We start from the raw sequence: 18,967 nt of genomic DNA, 5'->3' as shown, positions 1-18,967 counted from the left end.
GTGAGTCGGCCCATTTATCCTTGTGCACATTTTACTTTCTTACATTTTACTATTTTGAATACTTGAACAGACAATTGTATTAGAATTATTATTATTATTATTATTATTATTATTATTATTATTATTATTATATTTTTTTAATCAACGTCATTAAGGGGCAGCCTTCGATCCTTCAACACCAAAACGACGAGACTACGCCTACAGATATTTTATATTGTTGTATCTAGTGTGTTTGATAACTCAGGTATAATGCTCTCTGTTCACTGTATTTCACTCAACTGATTATTTCGTCCCTAAATACAAATGGCGATTCCGAATAATAAAGTTGCGGTTGTCCTTGTGAGTTAAAGCGTTCATTTATTTATCTTATTTTGTCTGTATTATGCATGCGTACCTGATATCACGTAACTTTGATATTACGTGCATCTCTTCAGTGAGGACGCCTTCAATGGGTGACTGTTCTTTTAGCTTTATTGCATAACTCTGACCTATGCTCACATAAGGCACGTTGCAATTAGGTTATGGTTCGATAACTCAATTTATACAAACTTTAGAAAATTGTATGACCGAATAAAACTTCACACGAACGGTAGGATATAATCTTTGGTAAAAATACATGTAAAATGTACATCTATATAAATATATGTTTATATGGCGTGTCGAGTTAACCTTTTTGACGCTTTTCTATGGTACACCCCTCCTAAACATGAGTTTGGTACGGTCCTGGACGGCGTAAAGTTTTCTTCCGCATTGTGAGCAGTGCAGCTTGTTACAGAAGACGCCAAGGTAAGCGTTATCCTGAAGTTATAACACAATTATTTAGTATGGCGCGTTGCTGCATTTCTGTCATTCACTAGGTTTATATGTACATTTTCAAAAACCGCACTACATTATTTGCCACTATAATTGCTGAAGTAAACCATTTAATTGCAATTCACGTTAGCATTCCAAGGCTGTAAGAGCTGGCTCGCAATACTTCTATAACGTTAGTCAGAGATATTATGAGGTGCTGCTATTGATCATTGGCATGCAACGACATGTGGGACATTGACTTTGGGGTAATCATTGCAGTGAAACGTGAAAGTGTCGCAACCAAATAGATCTTCGGTGGCTACACTTTTAGTTAGTTGTGTTCAGTCGGTGCTGAACCTTAGTTACGCTAACTCGACACAGTCAGGCCCCTATTGTTAAATTTCTTGGACATCATCTAATTCATCAGATCGTGTTTGATCAAAACGAAAGGGAAATCCTTATTTATATGCAAGCGTTCAAAATCTGAAATAACCCAGAATGTTCAGAATACACGAACTGCAGTGAACATATTGCTTTTGACGTAAGTTATATGTCAGGCAAATGTAGAAAAACTATTAACTGTTAACGTGTTCTCTTACATGAGTATAGTTCATTTTCATTCATTGTCATTTTCGCCTCATGGGTAAAGGCTAGGCCACAGACCTCCGAGTGCAAAATGATCTGCTACTAGTCTATTTGCGTTTTAATCAAGAGCAACAATTGCGGTAATATCAGTCATTTTAGTATCAGTATCAGTCATTTAAAATGTTTTGAAATTACAAATGATTATAATTATTACACTGACACATTGCTTTGCAATATTCTATCAAGATAGGTTAATTTACATAATGTCCAACCAGTTTCCATCATATTGGTTTGACATTGTAGATAGGTTTGCTACTAATGTTAGTAGTGCAGATATACCTGGCTATTGAATAATATTGATGTTACTACTTATTACAGCAATTATTATGAGGTTATGTCTTTAGCCAATCAAACCTCCAAATAAGTATGGACGTCACGTAAGAGTTGATGTCTTTAAGTTAATTCAGTGTGGGAGATTTTATGAACTGTCTACACTAGGCCAGCAAAGTGCTTTCCTGTAGCTAGGTCCTGACGCTAGGTGAGAATGGCCTAAGCAAGCCTATGTTACCCCAACCCAGTAGTTCTGGCCAACTCTCAGATTTCACATTGATGGTGCTTGGTAGTACAGTTTTATTTTTTTTTGTACACTATTCTGTTCAATAATAGTCAAAATGTGGAAAAATGTGGTATTTAATTAAAGGTAAAAGGTAATGTTTTTTTTTTAAATCAAACTAAGAGTTGAACATTGTATTGCATAATTCTCAACAGTCTTGAGTACGGCCAATAAAGAGTTTTTTCAAAGGGAAGCGAGTGATCATGACCTATGCCGCTAGCTGATAGGAGTAACTAAAAGGCGACCATACAATAAACAAACAAGTTGTTTAAGGTGTCCCTCTATCTAGATGGCAACACACTAGCTTTCAACACACTTGACCATTGAAGATTGTATTGGAAACCACATGCATGCCATTCAATTAAGGAAATGACAGCTAGTAGTATTTTGCCCATTCTTTATATGTCCTCTTAGTTACTTGGTCATTTGTATTTGCTAATACCTTTGCTGGAGGGTAGAAATTAATTTGTGAAAAGAACATTATGTCTCGACCATCACGCACCCAGCCTGACACATGTTGGGATTTACATCTGATGACATCCAGTACTACTTGTTTTTTCATGCTTCCTCGAGGTGTCAGCTTAGGAAACCTGAATTTCATTGCCAGCAAATACTGCTACTGCATGTTTTGTTGTGCATTTGACTAAATAAAGAACATTAACTTAAATATCATGGGTGGCCTCAATGGGCCATCCTCTACCACTATGGCTAGAAATTGTAGGTGACTCATTCAGCACACACATCCATGTGCCTGTCTGAACACTGATGGAAGTGGTAGAGCCAAATTGCTTGCTCATGGTATGACAGATCAGACCCTTTTTGAGAGCTGGGTGAAAAAAAATATTCATCGTATTTAGTCAAACTGAATTAGCAGTTTAGCGTGTTCTGCTTTAGAGTATAGTTCCTTAATTTTCATTCATTTTTGCTGCATAGGGTAAAGGTTAAACTACATTGGTTCTCAGAGTGCAAAAAAAATGTATCTATTTTATTGAAGTCAACAACTAACAACAAGTTACTTTTTATAACAAATTAGAAGTAACTTCTATTTTAATTATTATTATTTTAAGAACATTTCAAAGATTTTTCACATCGATATACTGCTTTTCCAACTATTGTCAATTGTACAGACTCAGCCCATTTAGTGTACATTTGGTGTCTGTAACACTACTGCTCCCTCATGTACGCATTATCATAACGTCGAAGTATAAAGACAGGCAAAGATCGGCATATTTCTATCTGAGTGCTTACATGAATCTTCGCAAACATGCTGTTTGCTGAACTTTAAATTCAGCTTTGGTTGGAGCAAATGAATGGGATTGTCCTACAGATGGCGCTGTAATGTGTTTGCCTATAGAAAATGGACAATCAACAGTGTTCTTTTCTCCTCAGCCATGTTCATTTAAACAATGATGGCCCTGTAACCCGAACCCAAAAGTAAACCCATGCATTAAACGCACGAAAGTCGTATCTAATATCACAATCAATATATATATATATATAATTTATTGTTTCGTCTTTTTACCATAGTGTATCGTGGGGCTTCTCGATTCCTCTCCATCTTATGTTTGAATAGAAGTCATTAGTTTCCCACCAATCACTGGTCTTTGAGCAAAGTGTCGTGTGTTTCATGACATGTCGTTAAAAGGTCTGTTTGGGCTCTCTTTGTCCCCTCTGTAGAGTGCAGACATGGCGGGTGTGGAAACCGATGCCACCCATCCAGAGCCCATGGCAACCGAAGAGGAGCCTCTTATAAGCAATCTAGACCTGTTCCTTTTCACGCTCATTGCTGGACTGGTTATCTATTGGTTCATGTCCCGCAAGAAACCCGAACCAATCCCTGAATTCAAGAAGCTCGACACTCTGTGAGTATATGCGTTCTCTTTTAGAAACTTTTAGAAATTATGTATTTTATGTTTTTTTATTTTATTTTATAATTACTTATATTCATCATGAATCATTAAAAAGTGTGCAAGTGTGGCAACCATTGTACAATTGTGTTTGAATGGCTGCCAGAATGTATTCATAACTTCCACCAGTCTGCCATTGGCAAAAAGGATGCAAATAAGATTCCTGCAATTTCTGCAAGGATTCATCTTCACCTCGACTGTCCGCCAGGCTTTTTAGATGAGTTAGCATTCAACATCTGAAAACGTCCTTAGCCTTGCATTCTTCACCCCCACCCGATCCTATTCTTTCACCATAAAAACAACAATGATGCTATTGGTTTAACCGCTTGTTGGTATTTCAAGCAATTAGTAATTTCATTAATAAGGTATTGTACGGTGCAAGAAATCATGAAATGCCTGGCAAGCAACCAATCACCCACCCCCCCATCCTTTACTTGTAAAGCAAATTGCTGACAAAGGTAAAAAGTTGTATTAAAGGCAAACCCTTTGTGCCACACACACATAGACACACGCGTGGGCTGTGTTTTGGACTACACAATCAGAAAATGAATAACTTGAAGACAATTCTATTGCATACATTCCTCTTGGTATCGTGTTTACTGGTTGCATGTCTTGCTTGGTTTTCTAAAGCAGCCTGTGGCTGTTTAAAAAGCCATTATAAAACAATCTCTCGGAGGCAAGTGTGAGAGGTCATTGCCAAAGATATTTAAAATGCTTGCCATGTGACCTTTGTTTCCTCTCCTATAATCTCTTAGTCGTTTGTACATTTATTTAGTAGTGGTGGTAATCTATAAAACGATTATCGATGCATCTCAATTCAACAATTTTTTTAATGTACATTTCCATGCAGGATTTTCAAAAATATATATACATCTGACTTTGCTACTTACAAGACTTTTGCTGCTTTCTGAAGCGCTCTGCAGCAGGCAAACAAATTTAATAAAAATTAAAAAAAAATATATATATATTAAATTTGTTTCAGATTATTAATTTTTCTGCATCGAGACGGAATCGTTCTAGAGAGAATCACGATGCATTGAAGTATCGATTATTTCTCCCACCCCTATTATTTAGTCTCCCTGTTTGCACACTATTGGAAGTCATGCTAAACACATGCATTGAACCAAGGCAAACAAAAAAAGTCAGTTGTTGTGTTGTGGGCATACCACAAACCTAAATGTTTCAAGGAAATACAATGAACCTGCATGGACAACCTTGCATTCAAAGCCCTTCACCTCATAAGCTTTGGCTCTCCTCACTCAACAACAACAACAACCAAACAAAGTCAGTTTACAGGGTTAAAAAAAATAGAAGGGGTGCCCCCCCACCCTCGCTCTCTCCTCATTATCTGATCAGTGGTTGCATGGAGGCTTGTTTGGGTTTGGCCCTTGGCAGTACACTGCCGCCATGCAGTCCCTCCCCTTAAAAACCACAATGCAAGAACTAGTGGCTTTTTGGTTTGGTTGCCCGCTGGCCTGAAGACCTTGTGCAGGCAGCACACACGTCTCACCGACAGCGAGGAGGGTTGTCTGGCTGTGTGTCAGTCACGGAGGCGCGAGACAGGCGGACGTGGGGAGGTCCGTGGGGGGCAGTGACGCGTCGTCTTAAACTCTGGGAAAGAGTCTGTGGAAGGCAAGAGCGCAGAGAGCTCCACACTGGATGAGCGACGTCCCCTCCCCTCGGTGGAAGCATTGGTTACCTAACGGTTACCACGGGGGCGTGGGCTTCCGCGTCTTTCCTGTGCAGGCTTTTGTTTTTTGCTTCCAGGCCCGTTTGGAACGCTCCCCAGAGAGCATGTGGAGAGTGCTGGCCAGGCCTCCTTTGTCAGTGCTCTCCAAAGGTGGAAAGTTGAGGCACAAGACAAGCAGTCCTTTCTTTTCCCCCCAGTTACTTTGTAGGTTTTTTTTTTCCCCCCTACAATTTTCTTTACCCCACTCCTCCCTCCCCCCACCCCCCACCCCCCCCCCCCCCATTTTTTTTTGCTATATGAAGGCTTGGCTGCTGTGCCATTGGTGTAGGATACTGTCACAAATGGAATCCTTTTATGATAAATGAGGTTGCCATAGTAATGACATTCTCTCTCTCTGTCTTTTGCTCTTGGTCTCTCTCTCTCTCTCTCTCTCTCTCTCACACTCTCACTCACTCACTCTGGGTCTCTCTCTCTCCTCCTTTGGGATGGGGGTGGGGGACACTTCCAAAAGCCCTTCCATTCACAGCTCTTTCCCCCTCCACTGGTCCACTGGAGGAGCTGTGCTCCGATCACTCTCCTTAAGCGCGCACAATGGATCGCCTACAAGTTCTCGTGTTCCTAACACCTTTCAGATTGGAGAGGAAAGGGGGCGGGCATGTGGAGGAAGGCATTTTTTAAGCCCCTGAGTGTTTCAGTGTGTGTTTGTGTGAGTCCGCAGCCTTGCGCGATGTTTTCCTTTTCTTTTTTCTTCACGGGGAAGTCAGTTTCCCACCATTGTGTCCGCGGCGGTTGCCAGACATTGACGGGGCTCGCAGACCGCTGTGTGTGCGTGCCTGGCCGCGTGTGTGTGTAGCGGAGGGGAGCCTGGGTCTGTGCGAGGAACAAGCACTGCGGGGCTCGAGAGAACAGGAGTTCAGATTTGCGGCGGAGGGTTGGTTCTCAGGTGGCTGCAGGGAGACGTGCTGATGCCTGACGCCCTACCGGACTGGTTTGTTTTTCCTCTGCACGTGTGTTGTCTACCCACCTCATTTAAGTCTGAGCGTCGGGGGGGTGGTGGTGGTGGTGGTGGTTGTTCTTGGTGGCCCTCCAGCCAGGGTGGTGGTTAAAGACTACAGGCCATGGGCTGTGTCTTCTCCCTGCCCGAAGACAGGAGAGATGCTGCTGAGAGGTTAGTACATGTTTGTTGGGGCCGTGAACCCCCTCCTCTTCTGTTTGTTTAACTCTGTGAACCAACTGTTTGGTGTTTATTTCTGTTGCAAATGAGTCAATTGTTAAGTCATCAATCATCATGGCATATGGCCACAATTTACTTTTTAGCTTTCTGGCTATTTTCCATCTTGTTACTCTTGTTACTATCAAAACACTACTACTTCTGTGATCATGTCATTCACGTGCTGCAAGTACTACAGGCTACAGTACATTCAAGGTGATTTTATTGGATTACAACACTTTTTTTTTAATGTCAATCCATCAGTTTTGAACTATATTGAACCCAAATCACTCTGAGAGTCAGAGCCTTTTTTTGTGTTGTTTACTTAGTTTGTTGGTTCAGCGTGGTAAGGTTATTAAAGTATCTCTGATCTCCTGGCAAAACCGAAGAGGTCTGTTTTGTGCCCTTGGTGTTTATACAAAATACTTGGGACTAGCAAATTAGTTGAAGCTCCTATGCCACCAGACTCAGGCTTATTTGGTTCCCACCTTTCTTCTTTGCATTGCACAGGGAAGTGCAGCTGTCCACTCAGTCCTTTGATAGTGAACACAGCGGCAGTGCCTTTTATTGTGTGCGATTATGGATGTGTCCAGCAACCCCCTTTATCGCCATTGGTGTTTGCATGTGTCGTTTGATCTGATCCCATCCATAAATTAAATCCTGGGTAACACCTAGATGAGTCAATTGGACAGACCGGTCTGGAAAACTTTGATGTTTGACAACAACAAATAACATTTGAGTCTGTTTTCGAGGTGATCGCGGTACATCACTTATGGTATCAAAAAAAACATGTTGGAACAAACTCAAAAGTTTTCAAAAGCACCATCCATATACTAGCAAGCCTCTCATTTCAGGTGGGAAGATGGTAAAATTGTTGTTTTATGAAATATTTGACGTGAAGGTAATTCAGGACGTGAATACTGATTTCATGGGGGGTTGGTGTAGGGATACTCCAGATGGAAGCACGTTTACCTTGTCACAGAGCTGTGGACTCGAGATAGGTCAACGTCACAGAGTTTGTTGCCTATGCTGCCGCGCTCCACGGACAAAACCCCTGAAAGTCCATGCTGTACTTAGACACTGCTGCGTGTCTGCTCCTGTTGTCTTTCTCCCCATCCGACTACACGGTGGAGAATGATGAACTGTCAACACAAGGCTCTTTGTCATTCCCAACACCACTTAAGATGTTATGATCGCAGACCCCCCCCCCCACCCCCCCTCTCCTACATCAAACTCTGTTGTTTGTCTGGAAACTAAACACGTATACCGGTATTCGGGTTGAAGTACCAATCCAAGTATACTGCTCTCCTTCCACAGGGCCTGTGTCTTGGTGCTTTCCTTCTGTTTATGATGTAGTTATGCTGGGGAGACCATATGGCTGCGCATGTAAAGCATTTTGGCCCAGCGTAACCAGCTTGTCGTAAACAGAACAATACATGGGCCTCCCGGAGGCACAGAGGAACAGGAATTTAACAATAAAAGCTGCTTTTAATTATTACACAAATGAAGACCATTGTCTTGTCAATGTTCATTTTGGGCAGATTCCAAAAGCAATGTTAAACGTTTTGCATTCGTTTTTACCTAATTGAATGTTCTCCTCTTATCTTTCTTCCAGAACCGCCACCAGCACAAGAGAAACTAGTTTTGTTGAAAAGATGAAGAAAACGGTGAGTTATCTTCGGTGTTTTGATAACGGCCACTCCACTGAAAATTCACTTTTTTCAATGCAAGGCTCATAAGGCTTGGAAGGTTACTATAGCTCAAGGGAACTTCTGTTTTCAAGTTCGCTTTGAGTAATTACTTTATTTGGGAGTGAGCTCTTGTGGTTTTTCTGCAAATACTTTGGATATCATGAGGCTCACGAGATGAGCCTAGCAAATGAGACAAAGTCATGGATTGCTTTGGTCTCTTCATGTTTTGTTGTTCAATGCAACAGTAATTACTTTTGATCTTCTATGTTGGTTGACAACGGCTCTAGATGTACTTTGGAAGGAAACAAATCCTGTGTATTCTCAAACGTTTCAAACTATTTGTTTCTACGATGTCCTGTCAATATTGTGCAGGAACCTTATGTCTTCAAATGTTGTTCGCCATAGAAGGCACATTCTTCTAACAATGTGTTGGAGCGTTTAAGGACTTTGCTCAAGCCGCAAGCCTAATTGCTTTGGCATGAGTTGGCCGATAACAGAAGATGGGATTAGTTTATTTGTTAAGATATTGTCTTTTGAATGGTTTCCAGGGCAAGAACATCATTGTGTTCTACGGCTCCCAGACGGGTACAGCAGAGGAGTTTGCCAACAGGCTTTCCAAAGACGCTCAGCGCTACGGCATGAAAGGGATGGCTGCCGACCCTGAGGAATATGACATGGTAATTCACAACCTCTGGTGCAGCACTCCAAACCACCCAAAAAACTTGGAGTCTAAAAGAGCTAGGCTACTAGTTCAAGTATTCTTGAATGGTCAGTTGGCTGCTTTTCAGCCACATCGCTGCCAGAGAGTGTTTTGTAATTTTGTCATGGGAAAAGAAATGTGAAGGGCTCAATACTGGGAAATGCATGGTTGTTCTATCTGGAGGGCTTCCTTTTGTAAACAATGTTTTGGTTGTGTATAGTTGTCCAGTTTTGTCACATGCTGACAAGACATAACAACACTCTTCATTATTAATTATACGATTGGCAACCATTTAACTTGCTGCTGAGATTGTAGATGTATAGGCAGCATGATGTATTTGAATGAGCACTTTGTGTTCAACTTCGATCTTCAGCCAAATGGAAACTTGTATAGATTTCTTTGTAATTAGTTGAGGTTTTATTATGCATTTTATTATTAATGGTGGCCAAATAGTGTGTTTCCTTTTTACTTCAAAATATTTCAAAATGCCAAGCTAGAGAGAAGTGAAACTAGGTATTCTATGCTCTGAACCGTTCTTAACTTTAAAACACAGGCTGAGTTGTCTCGCCTCTCTGAGATTGAGAACTCCCTGGCTATATTCTGCATGGCCACCTACGGAGAAGGAGATCCCACTGATAATGCCCAGGACTTCTATGACTGGCTGCAGGAGAATGGAGAGGAAGACCTTTCTGGGGTCAACTTCACAGTGAGTTATACCTGTAATTTCTAACATTATTGTATGCCTACATCTCGCAAGCTTGCCTCCAATTTACACAGGCTGACACATGCTTACACAGGCTTGACTCTGAACAAAATTCAGAGTCAAGTCAAATTGTCCCCCATTGTGTAATGGAGATGAAGATGAATCCACATAAAATAACGACCATATCAATGTTTCATGAAAGTTATAATTCATCGCTTGTCTATTTCTCAAACATGCCTAGTGGCCCTATGCCGTATTTGTTAATGGATTTGTTATGTATGAAACCAAAATGTGGATGAAAGTGATTTGTGACTTCAACCCTGTTGTAGAAGAGGGCAGAGCAGCTCAGGCACATTGGAAACAGCCGTCACTATCGCTTAATTATACAAGTCTCCCTTTTTTTACTGTTTGAACCGTACCCCTCAATGTGGTGGGGTGAACCCTAAGGTTAATATGCATCATCTTTCTTTCTCGTTCCACTTTTGCATGTTGTCTAAAACATTTAGAGCTGCTGACTCATTTTGCACTGAGGACAATAGTTTGCATGATCATTTTATCATGTAACCCATATTTATCAGCACTGGGGTTTAGTTAAGAAGACTCATTTAAAAAGCACACTTGTGTGTCCTCCTGCATGCAAATATATGCATTGCAACTTGGAGAACTTACACGCCACCTTTGCCGTTCGATGATCTACGCATACACAAGGACGTACAGTCATCTCAGAGCTAACAATGTGTCGCCCATGCATAAACGTGTAAAGTTATCAGTGATTGGTCAAGAAGGGAACAGGCGTAGTGTTTTGTTTTCGAACAGCCGGACTTGAGCATGTAATGATTCCACCTGGAGAAATCAAAACAGTGTATTTTCAATGGAGCAGACTAAGTTACTTGGGTTCATGTACATGTAAAGTCAGAAACGCTATACTGCCCCCTTGTGTAGACGTTAACATGACGTGGAAGTCAAGACCTGGGTCTTCACAAACATAGGTTAGGAACTGTGAATTTATCTTAAAGGGTCCATATTGGCTTGGAAATCTTTCCCTAAAATGCAAGACCCAGTCATATGTGAACATGAGGCAAAGTCTAATTTAACTGCTCTAATAAAATAGAGTAATAAACCACCAAAGTTGTGATAGCCTTTAAATGTAACTTTTTGACCGAATTGACGAACAACATGTACTGTGAATTACATCTTGAATGCGTCACTGACCTCCCTTTAATGTTTCTAGGTGTTTGGTTTGGGCAACAAGACATACGAACACTACAATGCCATGGGAGCCTATGTGGACAAAAGGCTAGAGGAACTTGGGGCCAAACGAATCTTTGACCTTGGCATGGGAGACGACGACGCCAAGTAAGGACAAATGTCGTCAAATGTCTGTAATGTTTAGTGATCTCAACAGGGCACTAAACATCAAAGAAGAGGCTAATGACTTAGACACAAGCCAGTAAGGCCACATGTGCTTTCACTAATGACTGCTTCTTCCAAAAGTGGGAGTCTCCCGCTTTTCTCTCCATTTGATCCGTGAGCCAAGAGAAATATGTGTCAGTTGACAGCGCTTTGTGTGAATCACTTCGTTTTACACCGGCTGACACAACAATGACAGATGTAATTGTTCTGAGTCTTATGATTTGTCACAATGTTATTGTATACATGCATTGGAGAGAGATTTATTGCTCAATTTATGACCCATGAGGGACCTATCTTCCAATTTAAGTTATTTTGGCTTTATCTAATACTAGGGACGGGAGCTGAGGTAACCTTTTATCATCAACGATAAATATCACGTCAATTCCAAATCAAATGGTTTGTAGTTTACCCCCATACCATTATGGTATAAAATACTATTCCAAACAATGGAACTATTGGATTGAGTTTTTCCTTTCTCACTGTTTCAACCCCTCTATTTGGCTCATTTTAAAGGCATCTACCACTAAAAGAACTTTGCTATCCGGACTCACCCCCATTTGAGAAGTTTCTGTCAGCTAGATTTTCCTTTCCTGGCCGTACCCCGATGATATTAAACATTATTTTCCCCTTGCTTTTCAGTCTGGAAGACGACTTTGTTTCATGGAGGGAGCAGTTCTGGCCAGCCGTCTGCGAGCATTTCGGCGTGGAAGCCCTGGGAGATGACTCCAGGTTCTCCATCCAACCATACATCATTAAAACCAACACCCACATCTGTACCACTGGTCTTTACATTGTACTGCAAACATGGAAGATGGTCTGCCTTGTTTGAAGAGGAAGGAAAATGTCCTAGTCTGGAGCATAATGTCTCCATCCTTAATACTTTTTTTGAGGACGTTAATTGAACATACTTGTGCTTTCCCAGCATCCGCCAGTACGAGTTGAAGGAGCACACTGACCTCAACATGAACAAGGTTTACTCTGGAGAGATCGGTCGCATCAAGAGCTTTGAGAACCAGAAACCGTAAGAAAACAACAGTTTCTTTTATCTGCTTTGAGACTCAAATTAGCCAGCAGCCAACAACCCTTTTTTAAGGGACTCAAGCACCCATGGAGATTTGAGAGTTGGTCATAGCCATAGTTTGTTATTTTAAGTATGTGGTCCTTTGTAGTTTAATTGTTTGCTGTGTGTGTGTGTGTGTGTGTGTGTGTGTGTGTGTGTGTGTGTGTGTGTGTGTGTGTGTGTGTGTGTGTGTGTGTGTGTGTGTGTGTGTGTGTGTGTGTGTGTGTGTGTGTGTGTGTGTGTGTGTGTGTGTGTGTGTGTATGTATGTATGGTAGGCAATTTATTTTAGAAGCATTTGGAAGTCACAATAGGGGGATGTCTGAAGGCATTTTTATTTTCTTTCTTTACCTTTTAAATAGATACCCAGAAGATATTTTGAATGCTTTTCAAAATAAATAATTGTGATTTTTATGTTGAAATTTTCTAGAGGATCAATATTATTTTGTGGGATCTCTAAGTTACTGCGTTTGGTCATTCACAGGCCTTTTGATGCCAAGAATCCCTTCCTGGCCACAGTCACGGTTAACCGCAAACTGAACAAGGCAGGCGGCCGGCATCTGATGCATCTTGAGTTGGACATAACAGGCTCAAAGATCAGGTAAGGTCCTCACCAGTCAGGGCAACATAAAGTTCACCACCAAAATTACAGTTATTCCTGACAAAAGCAGTGAAGGGTTGCAATTATCACATGGTTATTCTTTGAATTATTATTCTCTTGGGATATATGATGATTATGCATGTTTTTTTTTGTTGTTTTGTTGTGACAAGGTCATTTTATAGCATTTGTATGAAAAAATAAAACAGACTTACTATTGTGTGTCTGTAAAACTGAAAATGGATTTCTTATTTTATATTTTTAAGGAATTAGCTTAAGACCCTGCCTCTACACTTTTGGCAAAGCTTCCCCCCATCACTAATTCTAAGCAGTCTACCAGCTCTCGTGGTTGTGATGTAGTGGTGCCGTGCAAGCCTAATACTTTGTCTCCTCCTCTGCAGGTATGAGTCCGGAGACCACGTGGCAGTCTTCCCCACCAACGACACGGCCTTGGTTATCAAGCTGGGGAAAATCCTTGGTGTGGACCTTGACTCCGTTATCTCCCTCAACAACCTTGACGGTACGGCATGGACTGTCCGGAACACCATGACTCTGCACGGCTAGTGTGTGCCTCATCTCCCTCGGAACAGACACGCACGCGCAAAGACAGGACACAAACATACACACGGACACACAAACAGTGTCAAATTGATGGTTATCTATTAAGGGAGATACAGGCTGTCACGCCAAGAGAGCACATGATATCTAGGTCTGCGTCACGGCGCACCCTTTGGCCTTGGGTAAGGTCGTGTCCTTGAGTAAGGTTGTTGCCTTGCTGCATGCTTTGTTGAGCTTTGCTTTCACATGCGTTTCACAGGGGTGTGACTCTTTCGTTTTCTCACAAATCAGTTTGACTTTTATTGCGATCTAGATCAATTTGATTCTAGATAAAAAAAAATGACCCTAAGTTAATTTAAGGATCTACTCCAGCCGCTCAGAAAGGCGGTATTTACTTTATTCATTTACTGGTTTACTGGTATTCGCCATGGTGATCATTGTGTAGGCCTATTCTTCTTGTTATTAATTTAATTTAAACTACATATACATATAAGCCTGCCTTTCCTGGAAAAAAAATAAAACAAATCACTAACAAATAATCAATATTCACTTTGCTTTTCAGAGGAGTCCAACAAGAAGCATCCGTTCCCCTGCCCTACCAGCTACCGCACGGCTCTGACCCACTACCTGGACATCACACACCCGCCCCGCACCAACGTCCTGTACGAGCTGGCCCAGTACGCCTCCGACCCCAAGGACCAGGAGAACATGCGCAAGATGGCCTCCTCCTCCCCAGAGGGCAAGGTCCGTATGAGAGGGATTAGGGGGTGGGAGAGGGAGAGGGATTTTACGTCAAATGTTTTGACCTGGGTTTATATATTATCACAGTAGAAAGGAAGGTATTTACTGAATTTGAATTCTCCCATGACCTCATGATAAAGCATTACTAGGCAGACTTGCCAGACTTGCCAAATATATGACCCAATCAAGATTCAAAATGTTTTTGTTCCATGCTTTTATGACTCCAGATGACCCAGAGTGGTGTATATATGCTAATCATGACTCTCGGATGGGAGGGTTTGAGTTGCAGTGCTAAAGGTAACATTGGTTCCTCAGGCACTGTACCAGAGCTGGGTGCTGGACGCCTGCAGGAACATCCTGGCCATTCTGGAGGACCTGCCCTCCTTACGGCCTCCCATGGACCACCTGTGTGAGCTGCTCCCACGCCTCCAGGCGCGCTATTACTCCATCGCCTCCTCTTCTAAGGTACCGGGGTCTACACAGGAAGTCTGCCCCCCCCCAACCCTAACCCTCACCCTCATGCCAGTTTAAATGGACAAGTGTAACACATCACCAAGGACAAGTCACCAAGGACACACTACGTTGTTTCACAAGCTCCTTGTTGATGATGATAATTAACATGAATTTTTTCTCATGGCCATAATAATATGGTACATTTTTTTTAACAAAATGGAAAATGAGGAGGCAAAGATAAATGACAACCATGACTAAATTAATAACTAATTAATTAATAACTAATCAGCGTCGCCAGCCATTATACCTCTGGACTAAAATCAATCTAAGTATTTGGACTTGAACGTTTATATGACCGGCCCGCCTCCCCAGATCCATCCCAACAGCATCCACATCTGTGCCGTGGTGGTCGAGTACGAGACCAAGACAGGCCGCGTCCACAACGGAGTGGCCACCAACTGGCTCAAGAACAAGACAGTGGTGGACAACGGCCACAAGTCCACGGTGCCCATGTTCATCCGCAAGTCCCAGTTCCGCCTGCCCTTCAAGGCGACAAACCCGGTCATCATGGTGGGCCCGGGCACTGGCATCGCCCCCTTCGTGGGCTTCATCCAGGAGAGAGGCTGGCTCAAAGAGCAAGGTATGGTTTTGAAGTGTTTTCCTTCCCAGGTATCACAAATGAGCCATCTAGCTCAGCTCGGACTCAGCATTCCTACTATGTTATAGCATGAGTGGGGGGGATGACGGCACAGAGAAAATTTATGTTAGTCCTGCTTTAACACTATTCATCTTTAAATTGACCTTACTCACGATAAAGGTACGTAACAGAAAATATTGCTGCATCAGTAATTGCATGGCAACATATTCTTTACCATGTGAAGCAAAGGCTTTTTGGAACCGTGTTTATAACAGCGCTATGCGCTGAGGCTTGGCCCCCCAGGCTGAGATCATAAGTGCAACTGTTAACAGCGCTCCTTTCATGGGTACGGATTTTCCAAAGGTCGGTGTGTTCTGCTAATAGTTTCGCTCTAGTTCTGGCATATGCAGCTTATATTAATCTATGTGAAACTGTATGATACCTTTGAATCCTGGTTATTTATGTTTCATATTTTTACCTTATTTGTGGCTCAATTTATTAATCCCAATGATGCTTGTTTCCTTGTGTGCAAGAATCCCTAAATAAATCTCAATAAATAACAAATTAAAAGTATACGCAACGTTGATTAACAGTTGACTGGCTGGAGGTATCAAACGGAAAGACATTGAAATGTCTCAATAACTTATTGGCCACTTGATTCACTACTTAAAACCTTAACTCACGAGACCTTGGTTAGGGTGTTTGACTGCCAGCAGAACAAGTTTAAACCAAAATGTCTGGTCTGCCTGTAGGCATCCCTGAGCAAGATGTCTTACCCTAACCTGCACTTCAATGACCTGTATCAAAAAATAAAGGTTTGGATCAAAGAAAAAGCTCAATTTTACTGGGACTAGCATAATCTAAAGCTCTGTGCCTCTCTGTTTAGGGAAGGATGTTGGCGAGACGGTGATGTTCTTTGGCTGCAGACATGAGAATGAGGACTTCATCTACCAGGAAGAGCTTGAAGAGGCGAAGAAGAAGGAGGCTCTCACTGGTCTCCATGTAGCCTTCTCCAGAGACCAGGAGCAGAAGGTAGGGCTCTGTCTGTCTTCACCTGGTTTTTAGTCAATTTCTGGTTTACTATTTAGAACTGTATATTTCACTCACCTATTGTTGTCAAAGCCTTGTGAAGTGTAAGTCACTCTGAACTGCTCCCTGACAAAAGTATCTAAAATATCAACATTTTGGCTTATTTATATAATGTAGTTATAGTAGTAGTAGTAATATAGTTATAATATAGTTTATTTAACTTATTTTAAATTTTCTGTTGACGTATAATATCAATTTTATTTTCTCCATCTAATATATATTGTCAACTTTTTTCTATGCGCTTGCTTGCTTGGATGGTTGGATGCAGTACATGTTAACGTGGTCTCCTCCTCTTCTCTTAACCTTAGGTGTACGTGCAGCATCTTCTGAGGAACAACAAGGAGGACATCTGGAGGCTGGTCCACTCACAAAATGCTCACATCTACATCTGCGGGTAACAATCAGAACAGGATCCTGATTGGTTCAAGGAGTCAAAAGCTCCATCTCATTCTATGCTTAAGACTTCAGTCAGCTAACATGCTTTCATGTTGTATTGTTTCACCTCCCTTGCACACGTGAAATCCCATTTGTAGTAAATCATTCATGTAGCTTTTATATTTGGCTTTTCAATTATAATAAATTAATGAAACTTGACTTAATGCTCTGAATCGTAGAGAAAAACAAGACAACGGCAACACTTCTGCCCTAATACAAACATTTCCATAACCCTTTCGCAGAGATGCAAAGAACATGGCCAAGGATGTGCAGACGGCCTTCTACGAGATAGCAGAGGAGCTGGGTGGCCTGACACGGACGCAGGCCACAGACTACATCAAGAAGCTGATGACCAAGGGACGCTACTCGCAGGACGTGTGGAGTTAAATCATCTTGCCCAACCTGGCCCTCTTCTGGGGGTTTATTTGTGTTTTAATTTCCTATGTCATAGGTTTTTTTTGAGTTATTTTTTGCCTCCATTATCTTAATTCAACTCAACTAAAGTTAAACTAAACCCCCTCTCCTTTTGTCTTGGAGAGCTCTGTGAAGTTGGCCTAAAATCTGGTTTATGTTCAGGGCCCTTTCCCAGCTTGGCATGGTCAGAATATTATAATTATTTTTTAAATAAGACCTTTCAGAAACATGCCAGGGACCAGTTTAGGTTATGTTCTGAGCATCCTAGGTCTTGACTGTGTGCTACTTGGGGCAGTGATCGATGAATGATTGGTAAACCAAACTAAAGCTGTATCCCGCAATTCCCCTGGCTGCACATTCTGCAGTGCCACTGTGACCCCATCTTTGGGTAGGTTCCGGTTGACCTATTTTATTGTTAGATACATTTTTAACTTGGGAGAATACCAGAAGTATAATAGTAATACTTAATACTTTATTTAAAAAAAAAGAAATGTACCTATTTTTTGGGGGTTTCTACTGCATTTTATGCAAATTATACTGTAATATTTTTACCCCATAGATTTTGGCAACCCATGTGGTTTGATATAGCAACGGTTTGAAAAGTTTCTCTTGAATACATTGAAATGCATAATGTCTCTGACTATCTGGCCACATGGAATGGGACTGGAACTTGCCTTGGATTAGTTACCTGTGTGTTGTGCATTTCATACATTGTTGCTCTCCTTATTAATCAATATATTATTAAAATGGCAAAGAATTGTGTGATGCAATTTAACTAAACTTCACTGACCCCTATGAGAAGATAGTGCAACTAATGACAAATATATATATATATAGCCTTTGAAAACACTATAAATAATGAATTGGTACCCTGTGAAGTTTTAGTACACGGTACAGTGGAAATAGCTGTCCATGGACAGCATAGTTGATTGTACATTATGCATTCAAAATGGGATTATAAAATGTATCAAATATATTTAGAGAAAACAGAATACCCAGGCTATTTTCGACGACTGTCTTGCCGACAAGCTTGTTTACATACTTACGGATCACTGCATGTTTTATCAGTGTATGTAAACAGTTGTCACGGCCATGTCCACAGCCTCTGATGTGGTGCACACCCACCCCCAATTTTCTTTTCTGAATCATGTTATTACTATTCATTCATTTTGGGGAGTTGGGAAAGGTTCCAACTGGGTTACTTGTCAAATTTAGCCTGTGCCTTATTTTTTTCTAACACTGCCTTTTGTTTTGCTTAAGCATTAGTACTGGAATGCATCTGTCCATTTGGTTCAGTTTGGAAAGTAAATGCACGAAACACCTCATGTCACCATTTTTGTCCTTCCTTTTGAAAATATTTGAAATATATTTCATATCCAGGAATGCCTTTTTTAAATGAATAAAAATTGGAATAATTTCTCTATTTGATTTATTTTTCTCCACAGTGAATTGTACAAGAACAATATATTTACATGCTTTAGGCAAAGAAGCCAAACCATACGTCATTATATATCTTTTGAGACCAAATACCGTAATTATATCTCGGGAGAACAATGTTGCATTCAATATTTATCTTTGTATTTCATTGTGTAGGCCTATTTCCACTTCACATGAAAAACTACAAGGCCGGTGTCACATGGAGCCAATGTGTTATGATGCAGTAATACAACCAACTTGCTT

General features: G+C 41.2%; 1 protein-coding gene across 1 annotated transcript; it reads left to right on the top strand.

The window, feature by feature from the left end:
* The first annotated feature begins 549 nt into the window (after positions 1 to 549).
* On the top strand, positions 550 to 18,704 carry LOC311341819 (NADPH--cytochrome P450 reductase-like). The gene is made up of 16 exons (XM_084466632.1): positions 550 to 786; positions 3,668 to 3,852; positions 8,413 to 8,464; positions 9,037 to 9,165; positions 9,742 to 9,894; positions 11,123 to 11,247; positions 11,944 to 12,033; positions 12,227 to 12,325; positions 12,847 to 12,963; positions 13,362 to 13,480; positions 14,081 to 14,262; positions 14,575 to 14,724; positions 15,085 to 15,352; positions 16,236 to 16,381; positions 16,747 to 16,832; positions 17,116 to 18,704. The coding sequence occupies exons 2-16, from the start codon at positions 3,677 to 3,679 to the stop codon at positions 17,258 to 17,260; spliced, it is 2,037 nt and encodes a 678-aa protein (XP_084322758.1). The 5' UTR covers positions 550 to 786; positions 3,668 to 3,676; the 3' UTR covers positions 17,261 to 18,704.
* Positions 18,705 to 18,967: the final 263 nt, after the last annotated feature.

Source organism: Micromesistius poutassou, assembly GCF_964030765.1.
Source record: "Micromesistius poutassou genome assembly, chromosome: 4".
Lineage (NCBI taxonomy): Eukaryota > Metazoa > Chordata > Actinopteri > Gadiformes > Gadidae > Micromesistius > Micromesistius poutassou.
Note: the sequence above shows the minus strand (reverse complement) of the source record. Positions and strands in the feature narration are given on the sequence as shown.